Source organism: Sander vitreus, chromosome 11, assembly GCF_031162955.1.
Source record: "Sander vitreus isolate 19-12246 chromosome 11, sanVit1, whole genome shotgun sequence".
NCBI lineage: Eukaryota > Metazoa > Chordata > Actinopteri > Perciformes > Percidae > Sander > Sander vitreus.
The window spans coordinates 27,592,916-27,608,247 of NC_135865.1; the positions used below are offsets into that span (position 1 = coordinate 27,592,916).

General features: G+C 40.9%; 2 protein-coding genes across 2 annotated transcripts; both read left to right on the forward strand.

Annotated features, from left to right (window-relative positions):
• Positions 1-14: 14 nt before the first annotated feature.
• On the forward strand, positions 15-4,478 carry hspe1 (heat shock 10 protein 1). Its single transcript, XM_078262619.1, has 4 exons — positions 15-141; positions 3,621-3,776; positions 4,088-4,177; positions 4,261-4,478. Exons 1-4 carry the CDS (start codon positions 139-141, stop codon positions 4,309-4,311), a joined length of 300 nt encoding a protein of 99 aa, XP_078118745.1. The 5' UTR covers positions 15-138; the 3' UTR covers positions 4,312-4,478.
• Positions 4,479-7,081: 2,603 nt separating this feature from the next.
• On the forward strand, positions 7,082-13,237 carry mob4 (MOB family member 4, phocein). The gene is made up of 8 exons (XM_078262618.1): positions 7,082-7,190; positions 7,880-7,942; positions 8,035-8,135; positions 8,257-8,299; positions 8,945-9,031; positions 9,196-9,275; positions 10,550-10,661; positions 11,966-13,237. Exons 1-8 carry the CDS (start codon positions 7,131-7,133, stop codon positions 12,098-12,100), a joined length of 681 nt encoding a protein of 226 aa, XP_078118744.1. The 5' UTR covers positions 7,082-7,130; the 3' UTR covers positions 12,101-13,237.
• The last annotated feature ends 2,095 nt before the right edge of the window (positions 13,238-15,332 follow it).

Genomic DNA, 15,332 nt, shown 5'->3' on the forward strand with positions numbered 1-15,332 from the left:
GTTCCGAGCAGGTAGTGCGCATGCGCTGTATATTTCACGTGGAGAGAGCAGAGATCCCCCCCTCCAGTGTGTCAGATCAAGAAGAAACCGGGGTGCAGCAGCTTCACGTCGACTAGAAGACCTCTCACACATCCAGAAATGGTAAGATACTTTGTCCCAAAACTCTCGGTATTCGTAATTAACGCCAAAGATAGACGCATATTAAAATACAGGATAAAGCAGCAGGCTACATACGACTGCTACGTTATCGTTAGCAGATAGCTAATATTGTGTAAGCTGTAACATCGAATCACAAGGTCAAGCACATGTGAGACAAGTGAGAAGGAAACATTTGCTAAACACAGCCATGTTTATCTTTATCATACACTGTAGACCGTCAGAGGAGACAAACGAGGGTTAATTAAACGCGTGCATGTGCAGCTAACGTTAAAAACTGATTGTCAGCTAACACATATCTCTGCTCCCTTGCTTAGTTGGTTTTTGTATCATTAAACGCGACACCTGGGATCCTGTGTAGAGAATGTAATAGTGTAACGTTAGCTAACCAATCAACTAATCCTGACATTCATTCATTCATTCATTACTGGAGCAGCAGCAGACACATGTGGATGGATGAAGTGTCTGTGATCGCACAGGCAGACCAATATTCACACTAATTCGGTGTTACCATCTTTTAAACTGTCTTATTATGACCCGTTCGTAAGATCCATCTGTCATATTGCACTATGCATGCCCTTGGGTGGGTGAAAAACACGAATTGCATGCTCGTTTAAACCATTTCCTGCTTCCGTTACGTAGACTCTGACCTCACGCCCTCTCAGTGCACGCTATAGGTTAGATTAGACGTTCAACTTAATTGTCATTTCACAGAGTACAAGTACTAAGACAACGAAATGCTATTTACCATTAAACAAAAGTGCAAAAAGCAGTATTGTACAGAATAACCAATAGTAAAATATAGAATAAACATAGTAGTAATAGAATATACAGTAAGGGGTAGAGATGAATACCCTAAGATAGATAGATAGATAGATGTGTATTTATTTATTTATATAAATGATTTAGATACAGTGATTTCCCGAATCTATTTAATTCCAAATCACAAGGTCCAGATTCATTTACATTTCAATATCAATTAGGTTAATGCCATTTCAGTTACAATATCAATTTAGCTTGGATACAAAAGAGATTCTCAGAACATATGCTGTAAATTGTACAAGCAAAAAGCAACCCTCAAATAACTGTTTTTATAACGCACCAGGTAATGTTTACAGTAAGAACGGACCACCACCCCAAAAATGTTTGCAAAGTAGTTTTTACTTAACAGGATTAACATGTGACATACATCCATTTCCGTCACTTAAACAAAGATTGATTTTAATTCGAGAATTGATTATTTTTAACCCAGCTCTCTTAACATAGCATCTTAATATAGTCTTTTTATAGTAACTTATTTGTGCTAAGACAAACTGTACTGTACATGCTAATGCAGGATAAGATTTGCAAAATATCCTGGTTTTATTACAGTGATGTTGCGGGGAATTTGGACTCTTACAGCACTAGAGGCACCACTAAAACTACAGACAGTGAATATAATAGCAGAATATTATATGGATTTAAAAAAAAAAAAAACAGCTGGCAGTTCATTACGTACATCTAGCAAAAAACGCTCTGTGAAAATCCTCCTCTTAATGAATGTTATAATGTGCGGCTTTTAAATAAAAGTTTAAAAAAAAAAAAACTGCCGTTTGTGGTGCTCAATAAATTATAACCCTCATTGATATAAATATGGTGAAACACTGCGGTTTGATAATTAGCTGGCAGTTAAACCCATCTTATACAACCTCGTAAAATACTGCAGAGAGAACCTTCTGGAGGACTGGAGAACTTGACCTTCATGTTAAAAACCTGGAGGGCGTTTTCATCACCAGTCAAGGCTTTTTATCACCGTTTAGTGTTAGTTTGTAACTGGATTTACCAACTGTGGCTGATTCCCCTAAACATCCCAATGCCTCCCCATTGGCGTCAAAGTATTTCATCCTTGTCCTCCTCTGCCCGGGTTAAACTGTCACAATGAATACGTAACTCCACCCCCTTTGACCGTCTACCGACTGATCCTTCAACAAACTGTCCTTAACCCCCCCCCCCCCCTTACCCTCCCACCGCCTCGTTCCCAAAACAACCTTCACGCAAGGTCACTCATGCATCTGCTGCTATCAGACATGTTGGCAGCTGGTGTTTGAAATGTTTGTGTCCTCCCTCATTCAGTTGTTACTTGTTCTTTTCCTGGAATATTTAAACATGATGAAGGAATGCTGACTTTGGTTACACTTGAGTTTAGCAATACTTGACTTTACAAAGGTTGCCTCTGTGGAGGAGCTTCTAATTCATTGGTTAGACACAGTCTTTAATTAAGCTCTCTGTAGACTTACCCCCCCCTCCTCCCTTTACCTTGCTCTCCCTTTCCCAACAGATCAGCCACAACTGCTGATTAATCATTCCTGTACTTTAACCAGACTTTTTTTGTATTTAAAAACATTTTAACTAAACCCTGAGCTTGTGCCTTCCCCCCCCCCCAACTGTAGTTGATTAGATTGAACTTTATTGTCATTGTGCAGAGTACAAGTACAAAGACAACGAAATGCAGTTTGCGTCCAACCAGGAGTGCAAAACAGCAGAAAAGTGCAATGTGATATTCAAGTATTAGACAGGTGGTGAATAGGCAGGACAAGACATATATTGCAGTGTTCTATGTGGTAACATTAGTGAGTAAGAGTTGTCATACCGTATGCTTTGCTATTAGGCTGCATCAAATCACATAGAGATCGTATTTCATCAGCATGTGCTTGTTGCAAAACCCCACTTTAAATTCAGTGGGGGTCCAGGGTCCACTGTCTTTAGGTTTGTCTAACACAAGCTCGGACTCAAGACAGCCCCCTTGTGGTATTATTGGCTTCTTGCAGCAAATAAAGGCTTTATTCAGTGGTGGTAGTGTAACAAAAGTAAAATATTATTCAGTAGTAATTAGGGCTGGATCTGGATATTTGACTATTTGGATATTCATTGGTTGGGTAGGTAGTTGGGTTTCAATTTTGGCATTTGAATATTCGTTTTTGTAATTTATGTAATAAAGTTGCGACAGATTAAACTGTTGGAGAAACGCCATCCGACGTCACGCTGCGATGGCCTGTCATATAACCGGAGATCAGACTTGTCGGTGTGTTTTGAGGCGGTGTGAGATTCCCGTACAGGAAACGGGGGGGGGGGGGAGAATCACTGCTCCTATCGCTGCCACGAGAACACCAAACTCAAGCATCGAACTGCCCGGGAGTTTGTGGAACAGCTGACTGTGTCCTCGGTCCCTCTTTTCGTTCTCTCTTTCTCCGTGAGATGAAGCTGCCTTCACGTGCGGTCGGGAATGTCAAGATCTACAAATGATCTGACAAAAAAACAATAATTGTGAAATATGAAGTCTATTTGTGCAACATTGGGGCAGTTAAAGAACACGACAGGACGTCGCACAAATAAAGCCATTTAAGTGACGCTCCCACCGCAGCTCAACCCTAATAATAATTGATCGCATTTGCTGATATTTTTCCTTTCTTTTTGGTCACTGACAGGCCTTCAGAAAATTCCTTCCCTTGTTCGACCGGGTGCTGGTGGAGCGCTTAGTCGCAGAGACGGTAACAAAGGGCGGCATCATGCTGCCAGAGAAGGCTCAAGGCAAAGTGCTGCAGGCCACAGTGGTGGCAGTAGGTCCTGGCTCTGTCACTCAGGTAAGATTACCTCAGCCTGGTATTAGCACAGGGGTCGGACTGGGGGTGGGAAGGGGACTGAGTACCCAGGGCCCTCATTTGAGGAGGGCCCAAAAAGATGCTAGAATGAATAGCTGTGGATGTGGGGAGGGGCCCATAGAAAATGCCTTTCTACAGGGCCCAGAATTTTGTGCTATGCCCCTGATATTGGAGCTTATTTTCTGGCTAAAACATTGGAGATACTTGCACATCTGCTATGAGGAATGTGGGGTTTTATAGTTAATGGTATTAAGCTCTAAGGGCTCTTGTGTTTTTTTTTCTTCTTTTTCTAGAAAGGGAACGTACTGCCAGTCAGTGTGAAGGTTGGAGAGAAAGTACTCCTACCAGAGTACGGTGGAACTAAAGTCAGTCTGGACGACAAGGTGCAGTAGCTTTTCATCTGAATCCGTTGAGATTGGTTTCCTCTTGTACCTTCCTTGTGTAATTTTGTTATTCTTTCCTCTAGGACTACTTCCTGTTCCGGGATGGAGATATCCTCGGTAAATACGTGGAATGAGTCTTCATTTTTGTTGTTGCTGTAGATCATGTCAAGTCCCTGTCATCCATACCTGGAGAGAAGGAATTAAGTTGCTTCTTTCGTGTCTGTTTTTCTTTCCTTTTTTTTCTATTGCAATTGTAAATAATTCTAATCACATTTGGTAACAATAATAAAGGTGAACTGTTGATTTTTGTCTTATTTCTGCATTTCTTTAGCAGTTTATATTGAGTATACTTGTAATGTGTACTAAAGTAAAGGTTCACTTACTAGCTTTTTCTGTAGCCCTTGACTGTATCTCACAGCCGTCTTCAGGGAATGAAACGTAGTCCCTTATCCTACTCTTAAGACTTAAGAGAGATCCCTAAAAACAGAAGCGGACATGACTTGTGCTAGGCCAAATTAAATCTGGGGATTTAGTGCAAGATAAACCCACTTGATCTCACTTAATCTTTCTAATTTAAAAAAGAACTTAAACTAAAGGCTGACAAAAGTTTTAAGCTAAACTTGTACTATGAGATATAGGGCAATATTTGATGACAATTTGATTTTGTGAAGAGGATCGTTAATGCTGTACTACTGATTGTATTCTAGTACTCAAATACAAGTAAAATACATTCAAACCCATATTCAGAATCAGAAAAGGCTTTATTGCCAAGTACGTTTTTTTTACACATACAAGGAATTTGTTTTGGTGTTGGTGCATGTCACACATTGTCTAAATATAACAAGGTTAAGAAAATCAAGTAATAGAAAAATACAGTACGTATTAAAAATAAAAAAGAGCAGTACAGCAGAGTAAGTACAGTGGCATGTAGAGATGGTGAGAGTCAGGGTGTGTTCTGGACCTTGTTGATAAGGCTAGTGGCGGAGGGGAAGAACTGTTGTGAGGCGTGAGGTTTTGGTCCTGATGGACTTCAGCCTCCTGCCGGAGGGGAGTGATTCAAATAGACTTAAATATTGTCAACTTATGTACATAAATTACCAAAGTAAGAGAAACTTGTATTGATCCCCAGAGGGGAAATAGAGCTGTTGCAGCAGCATGAGGACTGTGATAAATACAGATTAATAGAGAAAGTAAAACTAAAATAAGAATAGAAATAGATACTAAACAAGAGCATATGGAGACAAAAATAAAGTAAAGTGACAGTAGTGTGATTAATAGCAGAAGAGTCACAAGTCATGTTACCAGTGTACACCAGACTGATTTATAAGTAATGGTATTGAGTGTCTGGAATAACATAGAAAAGTAATATAAATATAATAGAAAATGATGCAAAAATCTGAGAAACATGAGCATAACAGCGATGAATGGACAGACTGTATAAATGTTGAAGGAGTCAATGTAAATATGAATTGACATACTAGATAAATGTACTAGACTTTATTGATCCCAAAATTGCGAAATGTCAGTGCTACAGCAACAGCAAATATAAGTATATATACATACTTATACTTAAAATATACTTTAGTGAGGTATATAAAACAACACTACCTGTTATAAATGGCTTTCATATACTGTCATATATGTATTATGTTAGTGATTTTACTGATGCACTCATGTTGAAGCAGTATTTAATGTTGCAGCTGGTTAAAGCGGAGCTAATTTGAACTATTTACTTAACTAACAGTCGTGGACAGATTAACCTGTTTGGACCCCCCAGGGCAAAAACTTTCTGTTAGGTTCCTTTTTTATTGAACCAGTGGGGTTTGGTGTTGTATTGGTTATTACTGAAGCTGCCTCTGGGGTCCGTTTATTCTATCAAAGACAGTTAAGAAAGCAGAAGCTCCATGTTAATACAAAGTGGTCATTATCTCAATACACAGGGGAATGACATAGACCTTTTTCACGGCAGACATGTTGACATGTCATAGTAGGAAAAGCACAGGTGTATTCAAAACCATTAATGATGGCTGCATTCCACTTCGGAGAGACCCTGGTATTGTTCATGCTGACTCACTGAAATAGCTCACTGGGACACTTGATGGAATTGAGCCATTGTTAAGGTGCTTTTCCTACTATGACAAGTCAAAAATGTCTGCTGTGAAAAAGGTCCATTGTGTAAGAACAAATACAATACTGTTTGGAAGTTAAAGGGGAAATAAATGCAATACTGTATTACTATTTGCATTTATTTACTCAAGTACTGTACTTAATAGTTCAAAATTAGCTCCAGCTCAAGCACCTGCAACAGTAAAATCCTGCTTTTACATGAACGAATGAATAATAATAATCTAATGATATCATGTAGGCCTATAGTATAACACAGGGGACAGTTTTCTGCATTGAGTACTTTCACTTTACTTTGAATACTTTAAGTACATTTTCCTTATTACAGGCCTACACATACTTTTACTTAAGTAATATTTTAAAGGAAGGACTTTTAGGCGAAATGGGAGCCCATTTCCACCAATGTGATGAAAAGAAAAACAGATCCTGCAAGTCAATTATAATAAGAAACGTTTCAAAATAATGATTTTACTTTCGCAAAATAATGACTTAGTTCGCAAAATAATAAGAAACTTTCGCAAAATAATGAGAAACATTCGCAAAATAAATATGTAGTATCTGAAAATAATGGCTTAGTATCAAATTGGAGAGACTATCATTATTTTTGAAAATAAAAATCTCATTATTTTGAGAAAGTAAGCCATTATTTTGAATTTTTTTAATCAAATTGGCAGAAATGGGCTTTAATAATATTCAATATCAAGTCTTTTCTTCGTGTTCATATCAGACTGTAACGTTATATCAAGAGGTTCATATCGGTTCATATCTCTCGTATCCTAGTCCGCTGCTACAACACAGCGGCTGACGAACATCCGGGTATTCTGTCGAGATGGTCATGGCGGAGGGTACTGCAGTTCTCAGGAGGAATCGGCCTGGAACCAAGGCAAAGGTGCGTTTTCACGCCGCAGGAACACTTAACCATTACTGCAAAAAACTCCGCACGACTCTGCGATGCTGTCTCCTTTAAATCGCGTTGTTTAATTTAACGTGTTTTGTCGACAACTGAGGTCGCAGACAACATATAGGAAAAGGGGCCTGACCTAGAAATGGCCAGCTAGCTAACGTTAGCTGTTTCTTCCGTCTAGTTCCTGGAGTAACGTTAACTTAAATGGGGGCTTGCTCTACATTTCGGAGCTCCCTGTGATAGTCGTTGTTGCTTAAATAATAAGACAGTCATTTTGTTGAATGGAGTTCGCACAAGATTCTCAACCATGGCTAACATATCACCTAGCGTAAATGCTCTCTAGTAACAACAGCTAGCTAGCTGTTGCAGGAAGCAGTCGCACCCCAGCTGACGTTATCTAACTAGCTAGCGTCAGGTTAGCTTCGTAGCTGTGTAATAATGTAGAAAAACGAATGGCTGCTTATTTTGGCAGTAAGGTATTTTCAGAGCTTTGCTTGTAACCAAACTTCAGACTTCAGCTAGCCAGCGTTAGCTTCTCTGCCGCCATATGTCATATGTGTTATTATGACGTTAGGGCTGTTAGTTAACGTCAGATGACAGCTATGTAGTTAGCATGTTTATGCTACAATGTCCACTTTGAGTGTAGTCTAAAATTATCCTCCCTCTGTGTATAGGATTTCTACAACTGGCCGGATGAATCATTTGAGGAGATGGACAGCACCCTGGCTGTCCAACAGGTGTGTGTGTGTGTGTGTGTGTGTGTGTGTGTGTGTGCTGTAGGTGAGTGCGGGTCTCAACTAAAAACTGTTGTGTGATGGTTCTGTTTCAGTATATTCAGCAGAACATTAGATCAGATTGCTCCAATATCGACAAAATCCTGGAGCCTCCGGAGGGTCAGGATGAGGGGGTGTGGAAGTACGAACACCTCAGGTATGTTGAAAAAGTTTAACACAAAATACTTTGGGCACATAAAACCAACAACAATATAATAAAAGAAAAACATATGTTACTAGCCTTCAATTGTTGTGCTCTTGTTCTGTCCTTTCTGTAGGCAGTTCTGCCTGGAGCTCAATGGACTAGCCGTAAAACTGCAGGTAAGTGATCTAACTCACAAGATATTAGGGTTGGGCATCGTTTGGATTTTAACGATACTGATTCCAATTCCGATTTCTTGTTCTCGATTCCGATTCTTTGAGGGGTGGAGTTGAAACGGGTCACATGCTTATTTCACAACTACTCTTACTGTGCTCCAAGGCTGCAACACAACAAGCACCTGGCCGCAATAAAGAAACGATTCATAATTTTTGAAACGATTCCAAGTAGCAATCTGTTCTCGATGCCCAACCCTACAAGATATACAAACCTTCTTTTTTTATTTACTGATTTTAAGGTTGCTTAGGTTAAAGGATTTTTATCTCAGCAAAGATCTGAATAAGATGCAATTCAAAGTTTTAAAGGAACACACATTTTGAAAAAAGGGCCGCCATTGTACCTTTTTTATAAAAGGAACATGCACCAAAATCGACATTTCTTGAGCAGTTTAATTGGTACATTTCAGCGTTTGTAGATTGAATCAAATAGCTATAGCCCAAGGAATCATGTCTGACATCACAAATGATGAAAGAGTGAAATGAACAGGTAGGTCCTTCCTTTTGAAGAGTGGTTTAAAGGTATGTTCAATTTGACTTTGTATCAATGTAACGTCAGCTGTAGTGATGCCTGTCTCTCCTCCTTTTTAGAGTGAGTGCCACCCAGACACCTGCACCCAGATGACCGCCACAGAGCAGTGGATCTTTTTATGTGCTGCCCACAAGACACCCAAAGAGGTGAGTCGGGACTGTGGTTTACTCAAAGCTCACTTGTGTGACATGAACTAATTTTTTTCATCCCCTCTCTATGTAAGAATACCTAAGCATGATTTATTTGTCTCTGCTTTTGTGCGAAGTAAAACAGAAATTTGTATGTGTGTTTTGTGCTGCTGCATCCACAGTGCCCTGCCATTGATTACACCAGGCACACGCTGGACGGAGCTGCCTGTCTTCTCAATAGCAACAAATACTTTCCCAGCAGGTCAGTCATCTTCCTTTAAACCTGCAGTAACCAAACAAATGGTTGCCACTTGCGGGCAGTGGAAACAAAGTGGAAACACAACATAAGCAACACAGATGCAGAGCAACAGTCGTGTTTGTGTCCACCTGATGAGTGTAAGTCCAGTATTCGATCACTTTTTACTCTCTACCAACTCCTGAGGGAAATCCGTGTCTCGTTAGCTGCTAAATGCTCCACTATGTTCACCAGCTAGTCTCTAACGGTGTCTCTCTGCTGTACAGTGGGCTTTTAGAGCTTTTTCTCTGAAAACCGCTGCTGGCTGCAGCCGAAAATGTCATTATGAGAGCAGTGAGTGAACCAAAACAGTAAATTCATGTACCTGACAGATAAACAATGAGCTGAAACTCACAATGAAGCTCCGTTAAGTTGTGAAAAGCTGCAGATTCAGCTGACAATTCTTTGTAGGTTCATCCCTACGAGCGAACACTTTGACATTATGTACTCTCCACCAACTCTTGAGGGAAATATCTGTCTCTTTAGCTGCTAAATGCTCCACTATGTTCACCAGCTAGTCTCTAACTGGGTCTGTCTGCTGTTTGCTGCTCAGCAGCTAGAGTACAGTGGATTTTTAGAGCTTTTTCTCTAAAAACGCCAATGTGAGAGTACTGAGAGTCAACCAGAACAGCTAAGCAATGAGCCGGCTCGCGCTATAAAGCTCTGTAAAGCCGATGGGAGCTGCGGATTCTCTGTAAATTCATCACTGCAAGTGCTCACTATGACAAGCTTGCTGTCAAAATGAGTGGTGACCGTGGCCGTTTAGCTCAGTTGGTAGAGCAGGCGCACATGTACAGAGGCTTGTTCCTCGACGCAGAAAGTCCAAGGTTTGATTCCGACCTGTGGCGGTTTTCCTGCATGTCTTCACCCCTCTCTCTCCCCTTTTATGTCTCAGCTTTCCTGTCGAATAAAGGCAGAAATGCCCCCCAAAAAATGGAAATAAGGTTGCACTCTTTTGGAGGCATTCATGGTGTTGCACTCAGTTGTTCACATGAAAAGTGACAGTTGTTAAAATGAAAGAAGAGAGCTTGAGAGAAGTTCAATTCCTGCATACCTTGTCAGCTCCCTACACGCTCCCCAGTGATCCATGAACAAGAAGAAACTTTATTTGAAGCAAACTGTGACTCCTTTATTGCCATCATGGCTGGAGTGTTTTTTGATTGCTATTAGGAAGCACTGCACTGTTGCCTTTCATTAATTATATTTTCACACAGCTTCCTTTGTCTGATTTGTCTTTGTAGGGTGAGCATCAAGGAGTCATCAGTGGCCAAACTAGGCTCAGTCTGTCGTCGCATCTATAGGATATTTTCTCATGCCTACTTCCATCACCGCCAGATATTTGACAAGTATGAGGTAAGTTTCACTGGAAATATCTCATGAACCAATTACATGTAAAATGCTTTTATCTGTATTTTGGTGTGTATTCTTGATTGTTTTAAAATGTTCATATTATGCTTTTTGGCTTTTCCCTTTTCCTTTATTGTGTTATATATCTTTATTGTGCACGTTATAGGTTTACAAAGTGAAAAAGCCTGAAGTCCCCCCCCCCAAAGGGACTGACCATCTCCAACAGAAAACACTGTTCACAAACTGCTCCAAACAGCTCTATTGTAGTCCAGCCTTTACTTCAGAGACAAACGTGGTCACTTTGTAACACACGTTATAATGCTCGCCTAGCTGCTAGCATGGCACGCCCTCATACTCTGCTTCTGACTGGCTAGTAGTCCTTACCTAGGTACTGTCAGGGCACGCCCTCATACTCTGCTTCTGACTGGCTAGTAGTCCTTACCTAGCTACTGAGCATGTGTGACTCCCAACAAAGATGGAACAGAAGTGTGATGTCTCACTCTGTAGCTAAAACAGAGAGCTCAACACACAGGGTGAAAAGAGGAGCTGCAGCAATGTGCAGTACAACAAAAATATGGTGTTTTTTGAAAATTAAACCATGTAAACCTATTCTGGTATAACCTCTTAATACAATTATGAACCTGAAAATGAGCATAAAAGGAGCACTTTGAGGCAGAGGCGGAGCGGGAGGGTGGCTTCTGGGGGCTTTACTCCCGTTTTAAAATAACTTCAACTTTGTGTCGTTTTCCCTCAGTCTCTCTGACTGGAGCGGCTAATCAATGGCGCTAAAGTTCTATTACTGTGGCAAATATTGTGTGAACTCGTAAAAAAAGGGTTTCAAAATGAGTAATGCTGTTTATGCCTACCCTATCTACGCTACGTAACTTAAAAATACTAACATCGGACGATTCTTTCCTCGCTTTAGGTGGCAGGAGTGAAAATAAGTCCTCAACATTTGTTGTGTTCTGGTTTCAGAATGATGAAACCGTTTAGCTGACAATTAGATCCAAAACAGGATGTCAGCTCTACAGGAAAATGCTTTCTCTTGGCAACTTATATATTCTTTTATGAAAGGGCTTGAAAAAAAAGTGCAAATAGCTGCTGTAAATGGAGCATGCCCCCTGACCCCCTTAGGTTTGGGCTGTTCAGTGTCTGGCTCTGCCCCCAGTTGTCAGGTACAATTACTCTCTTAAATCGCAAACTCTATAATAAGGACTATAATTGTCATGCTAGTAAATAATATCCCCCAACACACAAACAGTCAATGTCGGGGATGACTTTCTAAACATGACATGTTTTTCTGTGTTCAGAACGAAACGTTCCTTTGTCACCGGTTCACACGCTTCGTAATGAAGTACAACCTGATGTCCAAGGACAACCTGATCGTGCCCATTCTGGAGGAGGAAGTCCAGAACACCTCGTCAGCTGGGGAGAGTGAGGCCTAAAGACACAAGCTGCTGCTGCTGCCATAAAGGGAGACACATACGTAAAACACACAAGTTTACACACGACAGAGGCGACACACACACACACACACACACTCTCTCTACAGTGTATTACAGCTCCTGTCTAGTAACACTGTCCATGTCCCCTCCACCCTTGTCACCTGTGTCTGTCTCAAAGGAAGTAAGGGTTAAAGAATAGCGGGAGCAGAGTTCAGCCATGCCTGCAGGACAAGATGAGGTTTTCTATCCTATTTACACTCTGTGTTTATTCAGATTCACACCATGTGTCTCTGGATACAGCCCCCGCTCTCACACTACTCCTCTTAGGGGAAACCCCTTTTCCTTTTTAGTCTTCTTTAAGCAGCTGGATTTGCAAAAAAAAATAAAATAAAAATGTAATCATGGTGACCGGTATTGTTGACAAAGGCACACACTGACAGCCTCCCCTCTCCCTCTGTATATAACCCCCACCCCACCCCCCCCCCCCCCTCTTAATTCACTATCATGTTTTCTGATGGTGCTTCACTTTTTTTGTGTCTGCTTCTGTTCTCTCTATTCGCTTCGTTTGTGTTGCCTGTTTTCGGGGGGGTTGTCCCATGAAATGGATCACTAAATTAGCCTGCTGACTTAGTAATGCTATTTAAACACAAATGTAGGTGTGTGGCTTGCGTGGTAGTGAACAAAGACAAACGTAATCTCTAGCTTTGTGAGTGTACTAGCAGTCAGATATTCTTTCTCTTTGGCCTCTGAAATTATGTCTCAGAGTATTTAGAAAAGGCTTGTTGGCTAACTCTGATCCTGCTTTGTGACATGCCCCTATTTTAATGCTGTGTAAAATGTGCCTGATGTTCCCTTTTTCCTTGACATGATAGAAACTATGACTTTCTGTGACTGTGCTGCTTTAAGCCAGTTTTTACTTAAATATTTGAGTAAATACAAGGAAAGGATGAAGTATCAGCTACATTTACCTATCGGAGCACAACCTCCCTTCTTTTACCCTCCCCCTCATTAAGTTATTTTGTGGGAGGAGTCTTGTAAATCCAAACCCACTTTTTTTTTTTTTTTAAATGGACTAAAACAATTTTGTTACTGTCGACATTTTCATGATGTCTGTTAATAAAAAAGACCTATTATTCAGCTGGTTGCGTGGACATTTTAATGTTATTCAGTGTTTCTTGCAAACTGTGGTGTGAAACTTAACACTTATGTTTATGTCAGAATTAATTAGGACTGGAATGAGTCCTACGCTGCATCTCATGTCACTAAAGTGGCCTCCTCGAGTCCTCCATTTGCCTCCCTTCCTCGCTTCTTGTGTTGCAGCCTTGGGAGCACAGTAAGCAGGGCTCTAGTGTGGCTTTATTTTACACTGAAAACCACCATTGAATCAAAATAAAATTTGTGAAAATAGGCATGTGACCCATTTCAACTCCACCCCTCAAAGAATCGGAATCAAAAGGAGTAATCAGAATTGTTAAAATCCAAACGATGCCCAACCCTACTGAGGAAGCACGGGAGAGAAGCGATGAAATCGTGGGAGGAGAGAGGAAACGAGCGTGTGTTAAGAGGGATGAGATGTCCTTTCCTCTGAAGCGTCGCATGAATTTGTCAGCTGTATGGGCGGAGTTAGCAACTCCTTCAGCTGCACGGCTTCCAGGAAGGCTGCTCTCGCGTTTCCTCGCCTATAGCTCCTCGGTGATCCCTCTTCGATGCTCGCTCCTTGGGGCAGAAATGAGAGCTTTGAGACGGCCTCCACCGAGGAGGGACGGAACAATGGGTTCAGCCGAGGAGATATCAAATAAGGGTGAGATTCACCGCTAGACGGTGCTCACACCTGGCATTAATGTGTGGAGACATAAGTGGACAGCTCCAAGTACGTCTGTTCACTTCGGCAGTAGAATGTGTGAACGGATCTCACTTCCCCGCTCTACATGCAAATAAAGGCATACATTTCCGTTTGCATATACCAGTAGATAGCCTACATATTTTAATAAACAATTGTTTGTTGTGTGTGTAAATTTTAGTCGTTACTCATATCATCCAATATTCCAGAAACGTGCGATGGCTAATGAAAAAGCGCTGCCTACAGTCTTTGTGCACAGAAGGACTTAACTGCCTGGTGGTGGAATGTGTGTAATATGTTCAGATTTTTTTAGGTTAACTTTATTATCCTAAAAGTAACATTATCTGTCTGGCAGTCCCTGGGGACCTCCGTGCCGTCGAGACAGCCATTTTTGCCAGGCAACTGGGGCGCACAGAGCTCCGGGGAGTCGGGGATGAGAGCAGTCGGGCGGGTGTCAGATCTGTGCAGAGCCACAATAATAATAAAAGAACAATAACAAAAAAAACATGACTGACCGTATGATAATATCCAACACACACACAATAGTCACTCACTGTGGTTTCTGTGTAATGAGAAATACTTTTTAAAAATAGAAAGGCAGCCAAAATACACAGAGCTAGCTATAGTCTCCTTAATGTGGCCCATGACACATATGCTATGGTGTACACACTACTTAAAGAATGTGGCCATATGCGGCGCAGACCACCTCCGAATGTGAGTGATCGGATCTTGTAGGGGGGGGGGTTGTATGGAAGCGTATGGTTGAGATCTCCACTTTTGAGCAAAACTGAAATTTTGAGCATATCAAACGCCTTGACGAATTTTTCTGCAACAATTTTGTGCCTTTTCTTCATCCATTTATGGTGCAAATGTCTTTAATTATGTAAAGGAAAATGATTCTTTGATAATCGGGGGGGGGGGGGCTGCACTGACCAGTTTTGATTATTGGGGGGGGGGGACCCCCCCCTCCTTCCTGTAAATTACACCCATGAACAGGGCCATAATGAACACTGTAGAAAATGCTGTTAATGCGACATGACTTTCAAACCATGGGAAATAACTGTTTAATACAATAAAAGAGGAAGCAAAATGTACAACTCTCCAAAAAAAAGGAAAGGTTGGAATATTAATACTGACATTTAGTAAACCCTGATGGGGAGTTTGTGGAGCTAAATACATTTAAAACATGTATGATTCAAAATGTGGGCGGTGTATACATCACTGGACATCGGACTATATTTTCGGCACATTTGATCCCGTTCCTTCCCCCAAAATGCAAAATAACATGCATCACAATTAGCAGGATCCCAAATTTGCACAATTAAAACTAACATCTAAGATATATACAACAGCATTGTCCTCTTAAAAAACAAACAGTATGCCTTTTGTAGC

Coding starts and splice junctions, on each gene's coding strand:
- hspe1 (XM_078262619.1), top strand. Junction 3,777..4,087: donor GTCCTGGCTCTGTCACTCAG/GTAAGATTACCT, acceptor TTCTTTTTCTAG/AAAGGGAACGTACTGCCAGT. Junction 4,178..4,260: donor AAGTCAGTCTGGACGACAAG/GTGCAGTAGCTT, acceptor TCTTTCCTCTAG/GACTACTTCCTGTTCCGGGA.
- mob4 (XM_078262618.1), top strand. CDS start 7,131: ATGGTCATGGCGGAGGGTACTGCAGTTCTCAGGAGGAATCGGCCTGGA. Junction 7,943..8,034: donor GCACCCTGGCTGTCCAACAG/GTGTGTGTGTGT, acceptor GTTCTGTTTCAG/TATATTCAGCAGAACATTAG. Junction 8,300..8,944: donor GACTAGCCGTAAAACTGCAG/GTAAGTGATCTA, acceptor CCTCCTTTTTAG/AGTGAGTGCCACCCAGACAC.